The 20,052-nt window shown below is 33.7% G+C and overlaps 9 protein-coding genes across 9 annotated transcripts, besides 1 other annotated feature; 4 read left to right on the top strand and 5 right to left on the bottom strand. All coding sequences in view use genetic code 12, as the record gives it.

Annotated features, from left to right (window-relative positions):
• Window positions 1-537: 537 nt before the first annotated feature.
• On the bottom strand, window positions 538-963 carry FAV2 (Fav2p; the record flags this gene model as incomplete). Its single annotated transcript, XM_706080.1, has 1 exon — window positions 538-963. One exon carries the CDS (start codon window positions 961-963, stop codon window positions 538-540), a length of 426 nt encoding a protein of 141 aa, XP_711172.1.
• A 3,094-nt stretch (window positions 964-4,057) lies between these two features.
• CAALFM_C503740WA (uncharacterized protein) lies at window positions 4,058-4,879 on the bottom strand (the record flags this gene model as incomplete). Its single annotated transcript, XM_706081.1, has 1 exon — window positions 4,058-4,879. The coding sequence occupies one exon, from the start codon at window positions 4,877-4,879 to the stop codon at window positions 4,058-4,060; it is 822 nt and encodes a 273-aa protein (XP_711173.1).
• Window positions 4,880-5,393: 514 nt separating this feature from the next.
• Window positions 5,394-6,236, bottom strand: CAALFM_C503730WA (uncharacterized protein; the record flags this gene model as incomplete). Its single annotated transcript, XM_706082.2, has 1 exon — window positions 5,394-6,236. One exon carries the CDS (start codon window positions 6,234-6,236, stop codon window positions 5,394-5,396), a length of 843 nt encoding a protein of 280 aa, XP_711174.2.
• An 831-nt stretch (window positions 6,237-7,067) lies between these two features.
• CAALFM_C503710CA (uncharacterized protein) lies at window positions 7,068-7,952 on the top strand (the record flags this gene model as incomplete). The annotated part of the gene is made up of 1 exon (XM_706084.1): window positions 7,068-7,952. One exon carries the CDS (start codon window positions 7,068-7,070, stop codon window positions 7,950-7,952), a length of 885 nt encoding a protein of 294 aa, XP_711176.1.
• Window positions 7,953-8,264: 312 nt separating this feature from the next.
• CAALFM_C503700CA (diphthine synthase) lies at window positions 8,265-9,164 on the top strand (the record flags this gene model as incomplete). Its single annotated transcript, XM_706342.2, has 1 exon — window positions 8,265-9,164. One exon carries the CDS (start codon window positions 8,265-8,267, stop codon window positions 9,162-9,164), a length of 900 nt encoding a protein of 299 aa, XP_711434.2.
• A 164-nt stretch (window positions 9,165-9,328) lies between these two features.
• Window positions 9,329-10,573, bottom strand: CAALFM_C503690WA (uncharacterized protein; the record flags this gene model as incomplete). The annotated part of the gene is made up of 1 exon (XM_706341.2): window positions 9,329-10,573. One exon carries the CDS (start codon window positions 10,571-10,573, stop codon window positions 9,329-9,331), a length of 1,245 nt encoding a protein of 414 aa, XP_711433.1.
• A 953-nt stretch (window positions 10,574-11,526) lies between these two features.
• On the bottom strand, window positions 11,527-13,890 carry FGR27 (Fgr27p; the record flags this gene model as incomplete). Its single annotated transcript, XM_706340.1, has 1 exon — window positions 11,527-13,890. The coding sequence occupies one exon, from the start codon at window positions 13,888-13,890 to the stop codon at window positions 11,527-11,529; it is 2,364 nt and encodes a 787-aa protein (XP_711432.1).
• Window positions 13,891-16,083: 2,193 nt separating this feature from the next.
• CAALFM_C503670CA (uncharacterized protein) lies at window positions 16,084-16,944 on the top strand (the record flags this gene model as incomplete). The annotated part of the gene is made up of 1 exon (XM_706339.1): window positions 16,084-16,944. The coding sequence occupies one exon, from the start codon at window positions 16,084-16,086 to the stop codon at window positions 16,942-16,944; it is 861 nt and encodes a 286-aa protein (XP_711431.1).
• Window positions 16,945-17,751: 807 nt separating this feature from the next.
• Window positions 17,752-18,019: a long terminal repeat ((omicron-5a) Long terminal repeat (LTR); about 268 bp long, 9 copies per genome).
• A 774-nt stretch (window positions 18,020-18,793) lies between these two features.
• Window positions 18,794-19,915, top strand: CAALFM_C503650CA (uncharacterized protein; the record flags this gene model as incomplete). The annotated part of the gene is made up of 1 exon (XM_706338.2): window positions 18,794-19,915. The coding sequence occupies one exon, from the start codon at window positions 18,794-18,796 to the stop codon at window positions 19,913-19,915; it is 1,122 nt and encodes a 373-aa protein (XP_711430.2).
• Between the last annotated feature and the right edge of the window lie 137 nt (window positions 19,916-20,052).

The raw sequence follows: 20,052 nt of genomic DNA, 5'->3' as shown, positions 1-20,052 counted from the left end.
GCATTGGAATGTGGTAACAAAGTTATAAACTTACTATGCAGGATATTTAAATTCATCGTGTCAACTTTTTCGACTATGCACCAAGTAACCTCAATGCAGAATGTACGACAGATTAAGTTCAAATTGGATTGGACTGGACTATGTTTCATATTATTCAGTTTCAAAATAGTAGAGCTAGCAGAATAAAGTATGCTTCCTTGACAGGTATTCATTTTATTAAAATAAGTACATGTAGTTATTTATGAAAATTTAGAAAGTTACACTATAAAAAATTTTCTGTAAAAACTTGATGGACTTTAAAAGTTGGAAATTAAGTAATGTTTTAAATGAATTAAAATATAAAGGAGAGGGAGGTAAGCACATCACACTATAAACGTGGCTTTGAAGAAGAAGTTGAATACGTTTCAACTTATCATTGATATCTTAAAAACAAAACCATAAAGAATTGAAAAATAGGACAATCTTTTGTTTGTTTGTTTTTGCATTGTTTTATGTTTGAATGTTTATTGGAAGACCACTTGAAATCAATTAACCATTTTAAAATGAGCATATAAAAGATAACACAGTAATACTAGACAATATTATTCCGTATTTGACTTTTTTCAAATCTATAGAGTTTCCTGAATTAGCATTAACACTAGCTGAAGCATTTGATGAGCCAGAACTTTTAGAAGATGATGCGGATGATGCTGAAGAAAGTGTCAAAGTTTTGACATCTGAACTAGCTGTGAATGAACCTATGGCATTTGTTAATTGGGAAGATACACTTGCGTATACTAATTGGGAAGTCACTGATGCACTTATTGTTTGGACGGAATCACTAGCAATAGTAGCTTGACTGTTTTTATCGGCATTAGCTTGAGTGGCAGCTTGTAAATCGGTTAAAGAAGGTGTGACTGTGGCTGTCGTACTAGCTGAACCGTCTAAAACTAATTGGGATGGCAAAGAAGATGAACTAGACATTGTTGTTGTGTATGTATGTGTGTGTATGAGGGATTAATGAAATCTAAAGGAATGGAATCTTAGTATTTGTAGGTAAACTAAGTAAATAGATTGATGATAAAAGAAAATTTCTCAAGAGAATTGGTAAGATTAACAAAAATATGTTTAAATAAATATTTATATAATGCTTGTTTTTTAAAATTTGAGAGATATTTAGTTGCTTTTATAATAGTTGGCAATTAAATAAAAAAATTTTTGAAAACGACGATAATAATAATTTTGTGTTTCCCCTTAAAAAATAGAAGTAATAGACAGAGGAGGAATGTTAAGAAAATAGTAACAAAACCAACAACATATTATTATTATGAGAAGGATGGATGGATGGAGGGAAAGAGAAAGAGTGTGGTGGTGGTACCTTTTTTGTGTTTTGATGTACCTTGAGGGGGACACTCACACGCAATATAGTTTGAAACAATACAAAATTAAAATTAAAATAAAAATAAAAAGACTAAAATCGCCAAATAGTTTTGTCATTACCTATTTTCATATTTCAGTAGATACAATAGTAGAACTATTAGTCTTAAGAGTTATTATTATTACACAATTCACATTCCTTATTTCCAGCAAATTTTCAGGTACTAAAATTTACATATAATTGTTTATAATTTTCATTCTTTTGTTTCCAACCTTAACATTCTCTTTCGTCATGATATTAATTCGTCATTATTCTTTTGTGTTATTGTCTCCTAACCTGCTAACGAGTCTCAACCAAAAATTCTAATTAACTGGATCTGATCAATGTAAATCATTCAAGTAGATTATAATAGACTAAACTAATGTAATTGCAAAATGGGGTTCCAACTGATATTGGTTAGTTCTTACTTAATAGATCATAATTCTCTGATCGTAAGGTAAAGAACCCGCCTTTTGTCTGTTAAAACTATTAAGTTGTCAACTTTTAGCGAAATATGGCACAGGGGGAGTGAACAGACGGGACCGAGCGGTAGTAACAAACGAAAAGAAGAATATGAAACACCAGAAAATGTCGAAAAACAATACAAATCACGAGTTCTATTTTTTTATACTTTTAACAAGACAAAAGGAAGCCTTGTATGTGAAAAAAAAAAGAGCATTTTAATGAATTGCTTAATCAATTATCTTTCCCCCTTTTTGCCTGTCATTGTTACCTTCTGATTGTTTCCCTGTTCATTGGTGTATTGGACAGAATTGTTTAACCGAAAAAAAGAAAAAAAAAATGTTGAAACTTAAATATGAAAAATGAAAACAAAGACACAAAAACAAAAAAAGTATGAATATCAGTTAGTCGTGTTCAAAATGATTTAGAATAGTAATTGTTGTTGTTGATGACATCATAACTAATGCTAGTTTGGTGTCAAAATGATTTTTTACATTTTGTGCTTGTTTAGTTTTCCCCCGTCTTATACAATTCAATTCAGGTTGCAATTTCTATTACACTCTTTTATATACCCCACGAGATTAATAATAGAAGTTATCTTTATATATTCCTTGATGTTACATTGAAAATAATACTCACAGTATTTCTTCTGCGATTGTGAATTCAAACTTGTTCGTGTAATAGTTGGAGTCGTGAACAATTTCTGGGAATGCGGAATTTCACCCAAGGAACAGGAAAAGGATTGTTCTATTATACATGCCGTGATGTTCTTCTGCAATTTCCGGAAAATCAAGTAGAAAACGAACCGATTGTTTCGTGTTAGTTGAAAATACAAGAAAAATCTCCGACACTTAAGAATAATTATCCTGTTTAACAAAGAAGAAATAGCACAAGTTTATCTGTAAGGAGAACTATCTTCTCTCGGATTACGGTGTATAGAATATTATTACCGTGAAAATTTTGCATCTTGTTTCACTTTGAAAATGTATCTGAATGGTTAATAGAGTTTTGCCCTGTAGGCTTTGGGTTTTGATTTTTTCAAAATTGACGCGAAATTTTGCTACAAATCTGGTTTGTTTTTTTGGTGTAAATGTTTTTAAAAACTTGAAACCATTGAACTCTAAACCTTAAATAACGTGGTTCTAGTTTATACTTTTGGGTTCTATTTTTTTTATTCTGCTTGATTGTAGAATTACAGAATCGTTACTGATGTTTCGAGTGACGATACGAGAATTATACTACCATTTCTAGACTCTGTATTTAGGGGTAAACGAGTTAAATTGTCTTGAAAATTAAAATCTTAGAAACATATTCTCTTTACATCGTGTGTAGCTGGTGTGTATCCCCGGGTGATCTTTTTTATTCAATAGAAGGGCCATTGAAAGTGGAGAGCTTATTGATTATCGAAAACTACTGCTGATTCACTTTTTGATATAATTTTAGTTGAGTGTTGAATGAGATAAGACTCCCAATTTAGTTGTCATTTATGGTAGTCTCTATACTTTGATTTATAACCATAGTATCGAAGATTCATGTAACTTCATGTAGTTCTTTGTTCATTTTTCTTGAAGAAATTTACTAAAAATTACCGAAATCATAAATGCGCTAAAATTTCCGTTTTCGGTTATCAAATTTGTTAATATCGCGATAAAAAAAAGTCCCCCAATTCGATAAACATAATCATAAAATTCACCAATTTCAATTTTATTCAAATATGACTCTTCAAAATAAGTCACTCATGTTAAAAGTGAATGCAAAACCACAACTAATAGAATCATCAAAGAACAAGACATTCAAAATAGTTTTGGGATCGAAAGCACGAAGTAAAACTGGTTGTCTCAATTGTCGGAAACGCAAGTACGTATATCCAACACAATATACCACTACGATCAATCGGTGACCAACTAACATTTATTTAATAAAAGAAAGAAATGTCCTGAAGATGGTTGGCAATGTTTGCCTTGTAAAACTAGAGGACAAGAATGTATTTGGCCCCATGGTCCACCAAACATTAGTACCACCACTCATCAAACAAACCTACCCCACTCAAATACTAGTATGTGTGTAATAACTAGAGCAGAAAACACAAAAGATGAAGATATACCAGAAGCAATGGATGACATTGGTCATTTAAATGCAAACGTTATAGTTCCTTCTTCTCAATAATAATTTATAGACTTGTATATTTAAATTTTTTTTCTACAAATGTACATCAGAAAGCGTTCTTTTGGCTTCTTTAGTTATCAAATCCCCATGAACCATAATGATAGTAGTGTAATCCCATGAATTAATCAATTCCATCACTTTTTTAGTTTTTTCTGGTGTTTGTCTAGTCTTTTGTAACCTATTCATAAGAAATTTACCAACAACACTGTTTGGTTGAAGATATCTTGATAAGAATGACCAACCACCATGAGGATTGAAACCTTTAGGAAATCCTAATTCTGGAGAATATTGTTCCAATACATGTTCACCAGTAGTAGTTCCATGAATCCCCAAATTCATAATCATATCTGCCAATAAAAGAAGCTTATCATTTTTTTCATAAATCACCAATTCTCTATTCTTATGAGCATTATTATAAATCAATTCAAAATTATCAATAATAGATTTATCAGAAATTCCCAAATCACCCCAACCTTCATTACCTTTAATAATCTTTAATGCATTATCTTCAGTCAACGGAATATTGATTTCACATCTTGCAGTATTTTCTGGTCCAATTAATTTAACATTGGGATAGATTTGTTTATATTTTTCAGCACATAAATTATGTTCAATATTGATCACAAATATGTATTTCACGGTATATTCTTCAGTAGTTAATTCGGCAATGGCATTTTCTAAAATTTCTTTATCATAAGGCAATGGTGACCAAATAATAATGTCTCCATGATAATGGAAAATTACCATTCTTGCACCAACATTCAATTTATTCAAAATTGAAAAAGGGGAAGATACAGTTAAAACATTTGGTGAAATCTTTTTAGTGACCACTTTCAATGGTGATGGATAACCCATGATTAATGAAATTGATTATAGAAAAGGGAGATGAATCAAATGTATCAAAAAAAAAATAAATTTCAGGAAACTGATATAAGATTTTCGTGTGAAATTCTGGTCATCATCATCAGCAGTAGTGATGATGATAAAATTAGTTCACCCGTATTTACTGCTTACGGAATAATAAATGAATGTGCACTTTTTTTTCCGCATTTATTAGATTGTAAGCCGCACATCGTACTGAGAGATCTGATATGGAATGTAACCAACCCATTAGGATAATGAAACTTATTAAACAGCTCTTATTCAGTGCACGTGCAGTTGTTAAGCTTCTGTCATATTATCTGTTCTGATCTTAAGGCCAAAACTATGAACCATTTACACCTCGGAGCTATGAATCAAGAGAGTTTACAATAATTCAAGATCAAGAAGTTAGACATTACACATAAGCTATCCAATTAGTATTCAAATATTAGCCTAATTTCTTGATCAACCTTATTCCGGGTAATAAAATAAAAACAACAACAAACTACTAAACAAGGGAGCTAGCAAATAACTTTTTCCAGGCATCTTTCCCATCCTTTTCAATTACATTTCCATGAATCATAACCAACTTGTCAAAATCCCAATTATAAACAGTCTGAATTGCCTCCTTCCCTTCTTTAGTTTTAGTTCCAGCAGCATAATTGGCAAGGTAACGACATATGATTGAATCTGGTTGCAAATATCTTGTCAAGAATGAAAACCATCCATGTGGATTATACCCTTTGGCATAACCCAATTCTGGTGAATACTGTTCCAAAATAACATTTCCTGAAGTTGTACCAGGAACACCTAAATTGTAAATAGAATCACCAACGTATAATGTTTTGCTGGTTGTATCAAACAATTCAAGATCATGAATCACATGATTCCCCAAACCAATCAATTCCAAACTTTGCATAAATGGATCAGAAACGTTCAACTCGTCTTGCCACATTGACCCTTTGATGACCTTGTTATAGATTTTTGAAGTTACAACATGATCAGCTTTACAATTGTTTTTCAATTTGCAATTTTCTCCAGCAATGATTTTACTACCAAATTTTTCTTTGTAGACATGAGCCCATAAATTATGTTCATCATTAGCAGCAATAACATACTTGACTTCATACTGTGGGTTCTCTTGATTTTCAAACAAAACTTTGATTGCCTTATCAAATACTTCTTGGTCATACTTCATTGGTGAATAAATTATAACGTTGCCATCAAAATTGATCAAACTCATTCTTGCACCAAAATTGAGGATTCGGAATACAGTGTGAGGAGTGCTAATTGTGACGGCATTGTCATTTATTTTTCTGATTGAAGCTTTTAAAGATGATTCGTTACTCATTGTTATTAAAGAAGGATAATATAATTACAAATTTGTTCTCCTTTTTCCAATTGGTCAGATTTTATATTCATTCTTAAGGACAACTCACACTTACATTGCTTTCATTCAAAAAGAACAGCAAGTCAGGGATTATGATTTCGTGTAAAAGTGGAAATATTATTTCTACATGAAACAGCTTAGAATTATTCAAAGAATCATAATAAAATGGGAGGGAGATGTAAAGAATTACAGAAGTAGGGGGGGTGGTCTTGGCTTAAATAATAATTTCTTAAAAAAAAAAAGGAAAAACCTAGTTAAGCATAAATTCACTGATTCAAGGGTGTAAATTGTGTCGCTAATAATTCCTTTTGCAATCTATATAAGGAGCATTCCCCCCACATTCTACAACAATAGATAATGTCTCAATCTGAAGATGAAGTTTGTAGTCTGTATTTTTTTTTTTTGATAAACTTTTGCAAATGGGTTGCAGAATACTTTCTCCACAAACTAAACACCGTTTATTACCCTATATTCTTTAAAATATCGCTTATCTTGTACCGATTTGATAGAAAGACAGAAGGGAATGAGAAGACTATTTCATGCACGATGGACAAATTGATGTTGCACCGTTTTTTTGATGTTACATTTTCTCATACAAAATGTCTAGAGCCCTTTTTGGGGATCAAAAATATTTGCTCAAATTGTATCTCAAAAACAAATCAAAAATCTTATCCCCCACACCAACCAACCAATTGTTCACAATATAAATAGACCTTAACAGAACTATCTTCTTTCTCTCACATCAAGACTCTCGAATGCATATCATATAGCACAACAGATCAAACAATCAAGATGCCAACAAAACTTTCAAATAAATATCACGATGAAATTGAACAAAACGGTTTCACTGTCGTTAGAAACTTTCTCCTGCCCCAAGAAATTGAAAAATACACTAAAGCATCTGAAGCTTTAGTTCAATATGCTCGTGACGGTAATTGGCCCCATGTTAGAACCAGAGGCAAGCAATTCCCACCATGGCCCAAAAATTTCAGTCCAGATATCTGGGGTGTTTCAGGGTTATTACATCCTGATTTGGGTGAGTTATCGAAACCATTCCACGATTTATATTCCGATGAAAAATTATTGAATGTTGTTTGTGATATCTTGTTGATTGAGAAAACTGATTTATCCATGGAATTGTTAAATATGTTAATCAATCCATTAACTGATTTTGAATTAGATTGGCATAGAGATACCATCAAACCAGAAGTTACCCCAGAAGAAGAAGCTGAAGACCTTTTAAAATTCCCATATGCTGGAGCACAATTCAATTTGGCATTGACTGAAGATGATTGTTTAATTGCTATTCCTGGTTCCCATAATCGAGTTAGAACTACCGAGGAAAGAGAAAAGACAATTGACCCAAATAGACGTAAAGAGTTTATCACTGGGGAAATCAGAGTACAATTACAACCTGGTGATCTTGTATTCTACAACAACAATATTTTGCACCGTGCTGCCTATTCATCGAAAAATAAAAGATTAACATTGCATGGATCTTATGGTAATGTTAACCAAGGTAAATCAAGAGCTAAAGGAATTTTACAGCATGGAGTTGCAGAATGGTTGCCAAGATTAGAAACTAAAAATACCAACTTGAAAATGTTGCAAGAAAAGCTTTTGAACTTGGCTAAGGAATTTGAAGGAGTTGAATTGGGTTATGCTTTAGATGGTTAAGTTTTATCGACTCTTTCCGGTTATGTTTTTTGATTGTGTGTAGTGCAATATAACATTATAATTTAAAGTTATGTTAACATTGTTACTGAATTCTCTAGTTCCTTCATGCATTTACCTTCCCAACTTTTAACTCTTATTCCCGAATATATGTAAACTCTTCCTGAATATGGTGTTGTTGGTACGTTTACCTGATCTTGCCATGATTGTTGATCTAGCCAGAGATGAGCTGAAAATGTGTATAGGGAAGAAAAAAAAATTGTTTTGGAAAAATTATTTAACCTCTCTTCTCAATTATCATTCACAAAACAAACAATGTTGTACCTCATTGGGTTAGGGTTGTCATACGAATCGGACATCACAGTTAGGGGATTGGAGACAGTTAAGAAATGTAAGAGGGTGTACCTCGAGGCATACACCTCAATTTTGATGGCAGCCAACCAGGAGTCATTGGAAAAGTTCTACGGCAGAGAAATCATATTGGCTGACCGTGAGCTTGTGGAGACAGGGTCAGACGATATTTTGAAAGATGCCGACAAGGAGGATGTGGCATTTTTGGTTGTGGGAGACCCATTTGGGGCCACAACACACACAGACTTGGTCATTCGTGCACGTGAATTGGGGATCAAAGTCGAGACCATCCACAATGCGTCGGTGATGAACGCCGTGGGAGCATGTGGGTTGCAGTTGTACCAGTTTGGACAGACTGTGTCGTTAGTGTTTTTCACCGACTCATGGAAGCCAGACTCTTTCTATGGGAAGATCATGGAGAACAGAAAGATTGGGTTGCACACTTTATTGTTGCTCGATATCAAGGTGAAGGAGCAGAGCATCGAGAACATGGCTAGAGGCAGGTTGATCTATGAACCACCTAGATATATGGACATTGCCACTGCAGCACAACAATTGTTAGAGATTGAGTCGATCAGACAGGAACAGGCATACACACCCAACACACCGTGCGTGGCCATTTCGCGATTGGGGTCACCAACACAGACATTTAAAGCCGGAACATTGCAGGAGTTGAGCGAGTACGATTCTGGTGAGCCATTGCACTCGTTGGTGATGCTTGGGAGACAGGTGCACGAGTTGGAGTTGGAGTACTTGTACCAGTTTGTTGACGACAAGGAGAAGTTCAAGAAATTTGTTGAACAAGATCAAGAGTTTTTCAAACCAGCTCCGTATGTTCCACCGGAGGATGTGGATAGTGAATAGAGGTGGCGTTATGGGAGTTCATAAAGCAATTAAGAAAGCTAGCATATATAGCAAAAGTTTTATTTGCTTGCTTTCAAAACTATATGGATGCAACTACTAGACCTTGGAATGAATAATTATAATTATATTTACTGCTGCGTATACATAGTGTGAATATATATTTATTATACAAATTTTGTTTGTGAACTTCCCGGAAGTACGTTATTCAAGAAGTTTACAAGTTTGATGAATCCAAAGTATTCATGGCTATTTAATAAGTTTACCTTCAATTTTGGATTTTTCTTAACCTTGGAAATTATTGTGTTTTCAAAATACAATACTGAGTCGTGAACACCCCATGGCTCCACCACCACTTCAACATAAGCAAAATCATTACCATTTCTGATGTACTCATGAATCTTTGGGTTAAAGACACCTCTAGAATCATCTCTTTGTGAAGTTAAAGGAGATTTCAAAGCAAAATGACACCATTCCAAAACATCATCTCTAAAGCATTCATGTTCACCTACAATAACAAATACTGAGTGACCAGGTTCTACCAATGAAGGAATATCCTCCCAGTCTTCATGTCGGTAAAGACAATTTCCTGGTGATATAGTCAATTCAGTGTGTTCTATGTCTCCCAAAATCGCATTTTGCTTCTCAACATCTCTGAAGAAATCAACCTGAATCATGTCCACCGGCGTGTTATCGTGGTAGGAATACCCAGGTGTGTTTTGTATTTCGTCAGGTGCTAGTTTCACCCAAGGGCTAATCAATATGGTACTGGTTGGATATGGCAAATTAACATGGTCTAATCTCAAGTGTTGCAAAAACGTTAGAGCTAAATTTCCTCCAGCAGAATCCCCCATTAGCATCATATTGGTGTTACCATCCTTCACCAAATTAGTATAAGTTTCAATCAACTGGGTAAGTTGATACGGGATTTTGTATCCTCTACTTGCTAGCTTGTAATCCAAAACTAATATTGACAAACTGCTTCTTTTTGGTGCATCTAACACATGATAGATACTCAATAGGGATTCAATCTGACAGGGCATTGTTTCAAAAAAATACCCCCCACCATGCAAGAAAATCAATATTGGATCATTTGGTTTTCTGTCTCTGTTCTTCACAAGCCAGTAGCTTTGCTTATCGTATTTTTTACCATAGCTTGGTAATTTTGTCAATGTAGGATACAAATTTTTGATTAATTTATTAATGATAAAATGGTTTGACATAATTGACAACAACGCACTTTCTCTAACAGGCATATGTAAAGCCGTTCGATAAAGAATCAACTTGAGTGAATTGAGTAAATCATATTTGAATTTTTTATTTACGCCTCCAGCAAATGGATATTTAAGTAAGACGGCCAATAACTTAATAGGGATACTGAGAAGAACCTTCCAACCTTTAAATGAAAGCATTATAAACAGAATGCCAGTAGTTTTTAAAACTTTAATTAGGAACTCATGGAATAAAACTAATTCTAAAACGTTAAATAAAAAGATGTGACAAAATGCCCTTTATTTATAGATATTATTCAATTCAAATCATTTCCTATGTATATTTATTTGTGAGGGGGCCGGAAAGACTATGATGGAGTTTTTTTTTTTATTCAGTCGCTATTATTATTTTTTCCTGTATTCTTTGAACGCGTGGAATCTGACATGTGGAGATGTTTCCTTGGTTTGACTTGGGGGCAGGGGGACCGTTCTTATCGCATTTTCTTGGGACCAATTGTTACATTTTCTGCTACGTTCGACTGCCACTACCACTCAGTGTTTCTCTCTGGCTGTTATACCAATTTTCTATTTTTCACATGACTTTCTTTTTTTTTTACCACAATGCCTTCACTAAGCCATTCATTTTACGTTGCTATTTCAGTTCATTAGCTAGAAGGCTATGATGTACAAATATTATTCAAATACTGAAATATCAATTAAAGATACTCCAATAACTAAACAACCAATGCAAATAAAGAATGCAAGCTTATGTCTAAAGTACCTAAGGAAGTATGTATAATATGAGTTTCCATTGAAAACGTGTTGCGAAATTGGAAAGTGGGAACAGGGGATTATGGGTAACAAGTCCTACGTCCAAGTGGTGTTAGGCGGAGGTCCCGGAGAACAAGGAGTTGAATTGTGACGATAATATTGAAATTAAGAAAAAAAAATAACATTAATAATTTCACATGCAAATTTTAGGCAACGGATATATATCAGTGGTGAAATACATGAGATACCAATTTCTTGCTTACTACTACATAACATTCCACAAAATCGTAAATCAAGGTCCATTTGAAATACATCAATTAAAGTTTAAATAATATTTGTACATAATGTCACACATCATTCATTAACTGAATCCCCCCAAGTCGTTACAATTTGTCACCGAAAAACAAATTATAATTGTTATAATCAAAGGGTAAAGAACTTGTCCCATCGGTGATTTCTTCAAATTGTATAAGATCCAGTGACACAAAAAATTGTTGAAAATCCATCATTGTCTGAACATCATTTTGGCCAGAAGTATCTCCAAAGTTGAAATCATTAAACAAATTGCAACTCCAATTGTCCACTACTGGTTTCACTTCTTTACCCTTGTGTCGATTTACCAACGCCGAGATTAAATCTAAATTTATTTCTGAATATCTCTCGGCACCTTTGTTGCAAACTGAAAACTGCGACAAGATATATTGAGCGTCTTTCAACAGATTCATCAAATCATTTTCAGTGTAACCAGCTTCTTCAAATGTCCCATTGAGAATAGTTATACCTAGTATAATCGAAGCATAAAAGCAACAAGTTATAATCACATAACACTCCATGCGCTTTATTTCGTGGAACGTAGTATTAATATAATGATTCATCAACTTGATTGCTAAAATAGAGGCCTTTGTAGCTGCTTGGCATAACTGTTTGCTTAACTCTTCCTCTTCTTCAAACGATTTACGCATCTCAGGATTTATTTTACTGATAGCTTCAAACATAAAAAAGGGACGACTCAACAACATAACTGCCCATAAGTGCAATATATGAATACCCAACAATATGACAGTGTTACCATTATCTTCATTGTTAGATATCTGTGAAGGATTCAATACATTACCAAATGCTAGCTCAGGATCTAAACCTTTTGACCATAGTCTCAACTGTATAGCTAAATTTTTGGTTTTCTTCACATCTATCATTTTATCTTGATAAAAATTGGCGACTATTCTTCCAACTAAAGTGCATATTCTGGTAAGCTCGATATGGCATTTTGAATTGAAATCAAGTGGTAGGACTGAAGCGTTTGTATTTTTGAATCGTGCTGGATCATCCCAATCATAGTCATTGATTATTAGCGGTCTACCAATAAATACCGATGATATACGATCAGATATGTAAAGGCTTCGAAAGAGTTTTCTGCGGTACTCGTATTCAGCAGTTAATTTTGAAAACTGTTCATTAACAAAGTTGCGATGCAACCCCAAAGACTGTGCGTAATTGATTGCTGCAGTAAGATGCACTAAAGCAGTGGATTTCTTCAATATCGATTCATAATAATGAAATTGCAAATAATGGCACAAAACACACCACATGGCGGAGTCTTCTACCAAATCACGTAGTATCAATCTTCCACTTTCAAAATAATGTGCCCCCTTTTCTGCCTGTGGGTTTCTTTCACTAAAGTCCTTGTAAGTTGACCCAATAGCCAAAACAAAGTACAATAACACTCGGTTTTCTTGCACCAAATCACTGTTTGGATTTTCATATACCTTATCCACAATTTCCTCGTAAAATTTATCCATATCAAATACGAAATAAGCACCATTAATGTTTACTTTGAATCGTTCTATATAAACATCTCTTTCACTTGGATGTGGTAACGGGGCTGCTTCTTTCATTGTGATTTTCAATGGTTTATCGGTTACAGGACAGCCACGAAGATCCTCAGTCAATTTTGTTGAACCAACATACTCATAGAATATACCCCTCGCTTCGTATAAGACTGACAAGGGACTGGTCTCTCCCATATACCTAAATGCACCAGATTTATCTACCAATAATATTGCACTTTTACCCTCTTGATTGGAAATACCACCCTTTTTAGGAACATTGTTAGTATTATTATCCATATCCGGTTCTTCTGATTTGTGTCGCAAGTTATTCTTGTTTTCTAATGGAAAAGAGAGTAAAGGTTGCAAAGATTTTGGAACGCAAACATTACTCACACTGGATTCCGATGACACTGAATTAGGAGTAGATCCAGGTGTTAAGATTCCACGATTGTTGGGATCTCTTAATGTGTCTGGAAGGACAATAGCAGGCAAGTTCTGTGGTATCAGAGAACTTGATGATAAATGATAGGAATCGTTTCCACTTACCGTGGAATGTGAAGAATCTTGGTACGTTACATTAGCATACTCGGGAACGGGTAAGACTGGAGTGATTTGTGGATGAATAATGGAACTTTGAGCGATTTGTTCGTTAACTAATTCTCTTTGTTTCTCATTGTTGTCTTTCTTCTGTTTTAATTTTGCCATTCTTTCACCTCTTAAAGACCGTTTATCAATAATCGTATATGTACAATCATGTCCCTTTTTCAGGCACTCAAAACAAGGTTTTTCTCCTGAACATTTAAACTTCCTCTTTTTACAGTTATCACAAGCACTTGAAACTTTTTGTCTTTGGTCATCTGGGATTCTTCTAATTCTTCTTTTAGATGCTTTTTTGGTTTCAACTATAGGAGCTGACATTTTCCAGATATTAAAGCTTTTTTTGTTTATTAAGATATAGCAGATGCAAACAAAAATGCAGATACTAGCAGCAGCAAAAATTAATAACGGGATTTGGATTGTCCTCAAATTATAACAAGACCAACTATTGGACTCTCGGTAGACGCTTAATGACGGTTTTAACAATGGGAATAATGGAGACTTTTCAGAACAAAAGAACCAAAACAATTAAAGAACTAAGAACAAGAAGGGAACAAAATCGTTGGCGACTAAGGCATTTGGTGGAATTCAAGAGGTTTAAAAGTTTAAAAAAAATTGTGTTTAATTGCTTCCCTTTTACTAATTTGAATTTCATAATGGAAGCGTGAGAGAGAGAGAAAAAAAAAAAAGAAAAGAAATAAACTAGAAAGTGTTGGAATGGACGATCAAAACCATAATGCATCTTTTATAAAAGTCTAATACATGTAATAGAATCTAAAGTAAACTACTTTGTTTAAGGCTATTTCTGTTTCCGTGATAACTCTAGAACGTTCTAAGAGGGTTAGCTTATAATTATATAACTGAAATGCTAGTACATATTGTCCGCAAACACATAATTCGTTCCGTTTATAGAATAAACATAGAGATTTTGCTGCAAATGAAGATTCCTAGATCTTGATTGCTAGACTATAAATTGCAGAATGTTGGAGGTATGTATTTTCTTTTCCATTGTTTTTGGAATGAGTACCCTAGCCTCCTCCTCCTCCTCCTCTTCATCCGAATTGACAAGCGGACAATTAAGGGCATAGCATAGAAAACAATAATAATATTGAATATTATAACACTGCATACAATATCAAACCATGAAATAATAAAAACGGAAAAACAGAACAATTGATAATCCTCAAATATCTTCAAAGAGGGGAAAGATACAAACCAATAGCAAGAGTTATATAAATTCATATTAATCACAATAAAGTTGTTCTAGTTTACTATCATTTTTGACAGCAACTTTACCAAGAAAGAAATAAAAAGGCTAACAACCAACTATAACACAGTTTGTATCACACCTTGGTAAATTGAAAAAAGTTGTTTGTTGTCTAATTGTTCGTTTGTATTGTCATATTTCCGTCGATGTTGACTAAATCTTTAAAAAACGTTTTTTCTAGAAACTCGATTCCCCCTTTCTTTGAAATTAGGAATCGCCGCAAATACTGAAATTATCTAATTGCACGACCAGATATTTGGCTGAGAAATGTGGAGCAAAATGTACAAAACAGGAAGATTATTACCGAAAACAAAACTCCAGTCTTATCAACTCAATGCATAGAAGAAATGCCATTGCATTATTATATTAGTGTACTATGGCTGAGCCAAATTCAGAGTTTTGGATTTATTTCTTTTTTTTTACACAAGGATAATTGGATCATCTTTGACAAATCAACACTTCCAATAATGTCTTATCCTAATGAGGAGTAAGAACAATACCTACAACAACATTTTTCCTGATTCTAGGTCATGTGTATAAACGGTTCTAGCTGCAGAAAACTGATTCAGGGATAATCGATGGAATTTCAAAGCCCCAATAGGTGACTGCTTAATTCTGGGTGTTTTAACTCAGGTGTGTTTTCACAACAAATACTTTTATTTCTTTTTAGTTGGTCACAGTAGGCCAGATGTTATAATTATTGTCATCTTGCATGGGATGTATTTTTATTCTAGTTGATTTCTGATTTTCTAACGATAATTTTTGGGTACAATACTTCTATTCGTTTAAAGTTGAATGAATTCGCATAAAAAGTTGAATATATTTAAATAATAATTGGTAGTATTTTACAAGGATTGGCTAGTTGAAAGTGTAAGTGGTTCATAAAAAGCAAAAAAATGTCAAGAACTTATTTCAAGTAGAATCACTTTCTGCTCTTTTGGTGGAAAAAGAACGTTTTCGAATGTGATTTTCAAGATATGTTGTTTAATAGTTTTACATTGGAACCGATTCTCCCGCTCCAGCATTTCCATTTTAGTACTTTGTATTATCGGAATCGATTTCCTAATCTGGTGTTAGCCGCACTTGAGTGCGATACCAAAAAAAAAATTTACTGTGCAAAATAATTCATCGATAGCACACTAACCCACATATCAATATTCACCAACACAATATATATAAGGTCACAAGTATCACAGGTCCTATACTACACTGGATTTTAACAAACTCAACCTTCAAATCTACAAACAATGTCACCAACTTCAACTACCCAACAACCAGTAACATCTCGAGGTTACGAAATCGGAACCAGAGGGTCACATAATATTGCCAAAGGTGGTAAGCATCCTTATCAGTTGCCTAAATTTACCGATAAAAAAGAAGAGCGTAAATGGATGCTTCAACATATGGCAGCTGCATTTAGGGTTTTTGCTAGAAAAGGTTATACTGAAGGTACTGCTGGGCATATATCAATTCGTGATCCAATAGACCCAAACACATTTTGGATCAACCCCTTGGGAAAACATTTTGGACTACTCAAAGCAAGTGATATGGTACATGTTGATCACGAAGGAAACATTTTACCAGATGGTGCACAGGTTGCCATAAACGCTGCTGGGTTTTCGATTCATAGTGCATTGCATCATGCTCGACCGGACGTTCATGCTGCTTGTCATACCCACTCAGTATATGGTAAAGCTTGGTCAGCTATGGGCAAACCTTTGGCCATGATTAATCAAGATGTTTGTACCTTCTATAAAAGTCACGCAGTTTATGAGGATTTTGGTGGTGTAGCTTTAGAAGCTGAAGAAGGTATACATATATCCAAAGCTTTGGGTGATGGTAAAGGTGTTATTTTACAAAATCATGGATTATTGACTGTTGGAAACACAGTGGATGAAGCAGCATATTTGTTCACTCTATTGGAAAAATCGTGTCAAGTCCAATTGGCAGCACAAGCAGCACTCTTGCCTGGTGAAAAATTAAAAATCATTGGTGACGAAGAAGCTGCTTATTGTGAGAGGAATGACGGGGATCCAGAGACGTTGTATACTGAATTTCAACCTGATTTTGAGATGGAGGTATATTTGAATGATGACTTCTTGAAATAAAGCACTGAATCCTGGTATTCTTGGCTTTCGAATTGCAATTTTCCTGATATGTATTTATGTCGATATTCTTATGCCCAAAAAATAACCACAATAAAATATACTATATAATATGATTTCTATTTTAATTGATGAACTCAAGGTGTCAATTGTCTTTCAGATTCAAACAAGACCATAATTTTGAAGAGTTACGCTATTGTCAACAAACTTAGATATGAAATTGTATGTCTAGTTCTCATTAAATTAAAGGAATAAATGATATTACACGAACACTATGTATTTGCAAGTAATCGTAAGGTGTGGAGCATATTCAGTTAAACACAATTCTATAAAAAACTTACTCTCTTACAGTATTGTTAGTATGGCACCAGACATTGGAACATTTTCGTGTCTTGTAATCCAATTAAGTAGTGTTTGTCCTTTATTTTTATTTGTTGAAGTGAGACGCCTTGTTCAACCGGTTACAGTGAGTTAGAAGATGGATCTGGAGTAGACATAGCAATTTAAATATAGAGTAACACTAGATTTATATTGTTTTCGATTACTTTCTATAAACTTGACTATCAATTACTCTGAAATTTACTCTCTATTTATAGTCAGATCAATACAATAGTAAAACGTTTCTTTATAGCTAGTATAGTATGTTCATAGTCACTGAGATTTACACCTATTAGAAAACTACCAGTGATACTAATACCTTTGCTTTATCATAACACATAGCCACTCTCTATAGTTACTATTCACTGTCTTAGTGTATGATTTCATATTGTATATATCACTAATGGTAATATCCTAATTGATACTTTGGACTGTTTTATCTGAGAATTAGCAAGCATAAGACTAAAAGATCTGCAATTATTATTTTATTAGACATATTTAAATGTCCAACAATCCTCTTTATTTTATATAGTTTTCTTTTATAGATATCAACTATTTTATTCATAAAACTACACTATAGTATAAAATTAATACATATTAATTTATATTATTATCATTATTCGAGGTTAGAAGATTAGATTTCTAAAGGAACTTCAACTTTCTTATAATAGCCAATTTACCTCACGGTACCAATAAAACAGGACTTCTTCTTTGCTATGATATCACTTCACAGATATGATCTCATTGAACATTGTTCTTATATCATTTGACGTATGTTAAACCTGTTATATTCAGTTCTAATTTATTTTGTGCATTATTACACTATTTTTCTGTTTGTTTGATGAACTTGAAATTACCAATTCTCAACATTATTCTCTCATGTGAATTCATGCAAGTTACAATATACACATACACAACAATTTTGCAACCAAACGGATAAATTTCTGATCACTAAATCCGGTTAGGAGTCTTGTTATTAGTTATTTCAAAACTGCTACAAAGCAAATTGAGCTTCTCTAGTGTTAACTTAGCGTTGGTGAAATTGAACTTCTATCATGTGAAAAACGAACAACAATAGACGGAGCGGAAAACAAGTAGTGATTGCAAGTCTAAAGTTTTATCCGCAAAAGGTAATTACTTAGATTCTCCTATTGCCATATGAAAATAAGAAATAGTGAATGTTGTGAGTTCAATTAAAACCCCTCAGTTGGGGCATATATAAAATCAATGCACCTTCCCTTCAGTACCACTCTTGAACACTACTTCTCTATTCGAAAGGGAACCATTGTCTTTTTATGCAATTGCATTTTGCTTCAATTTATTTTGGTTACTTAATTCTTAGAAGATGATTTCGATACAAGGTTTAGTAATTCTTCTTAGCATTCCTATCAAATTATTGATTGTATTGTTAAAGTATCCATTTGTTGGGGGGATCAACCCTAAATTTAGAAACAGTTTGATTGGTTCCTTCAAAATGACTATCTACAAGACAGCATTGACCATCCCTGTCAGAGACAGTGGATTATTCTCAATTATGTCCAATTATTTTATTATTAACAAGTTGATCAAGACCTTGTATCCTACATTGACGTCCTTGCCTAATTATGGTAAAAAATACGACAAACAAAGTTATTGGCTCGTGGAAAGCAAAGATAGAAAACCAAGTGACCCTGTTTTGATCTTTTTGCATGGTGGTGGTTATTTTGTTCAGACCATGCCCTCACAAATAGAGTCATTGTTGAGCATTTATCATTTACTTGAAGAGCCCCAGAAGAGCAAGTTGTCAATTTTAGTTTTGGATTATAAGTTGGCCTGTCATGGATACAAAGTTCCTTATCAATTGACAGAATTAATCGACACCTACACCAATTTGGTAAAAGATGGCAGTAAGAACATTTTGTTAATGGGTGATTCTGCTGGTGGCAATTTAGCTTTGATTTTCTTGCAATCTTTAAAAATAGACAAATTGAGTTTGCCATACCCGTCAAGTGTATTATTAATCAGTCCTTGGGTTAAACTTGCACCTGATAATTTCCAGAATACACCTGGTAATTCATACTATGACAACGCTGCTCATGACATGCTTCCATTTAATCTGCATTCCAGTGAATTGTTAGAATCTCTTTTGGGAGACTCACGTGTATACTCTTTAACCATTTCACCAGGTAACTGTCCTTATAATGAAACCGATTGGAAAGACATTCCTTCATTGAATCATCCAGGCTATTCTGTTTTTGTGATTACCGGAGAACACGAATGTTTCCGAGACGATATTTTGGAATGGGCTAATCATTCATTACAATCTCCATTGACACCACAAAAAGGTGATTCCCAAGGTCGTTTCAATCCAAAGATTCATCAGTATATTAGAGACACTCCGGACACTGCTTATGCAGAAGTTTTGATAGAACCATGTGGTGTTCACGATTCTGTTTTGTATTTTGAAAACAGCATTATATCTATACTTAAAAATAATCCTAGATTGAATGCAAAATCTTTGGATAAGGTAGAGTATTTCGGAATTACTAAAGTTGTGGATTTCTTAAACAAGACATTGTCAAGTGAAGAGAAAAAAGGGGTAAAGCCATTGTTATAGGTAGATTAGACTAGCTTAAGTAGATGTGATATAGTATACAAGGATATTTTATGTTTTTGTTCTGTACAAATTGGTACATGTTTTAAAGAATTAAATAGAATGCTTCTTTCTTTGACAAAAAAAATTTGATCAGGTCA

The sequence above is a fragment of the Candida albicans genome, chromosome 5 (assembly GCF_000182965.3).
Source record: "Candida albicans SC5314 chromosome 5, complete sequence".
NCBI classification, from domain to species: Eukaryota; Fungi; Ascomycota; class Pichiomycetes; order Serinales; family Debaryomycetaceae; genus Candida; species Candida albicans.
Note: the sequence above shows the minus strand (reverse complement) of the source record. Positions and strands in the feature narration are given on the sequence as shown.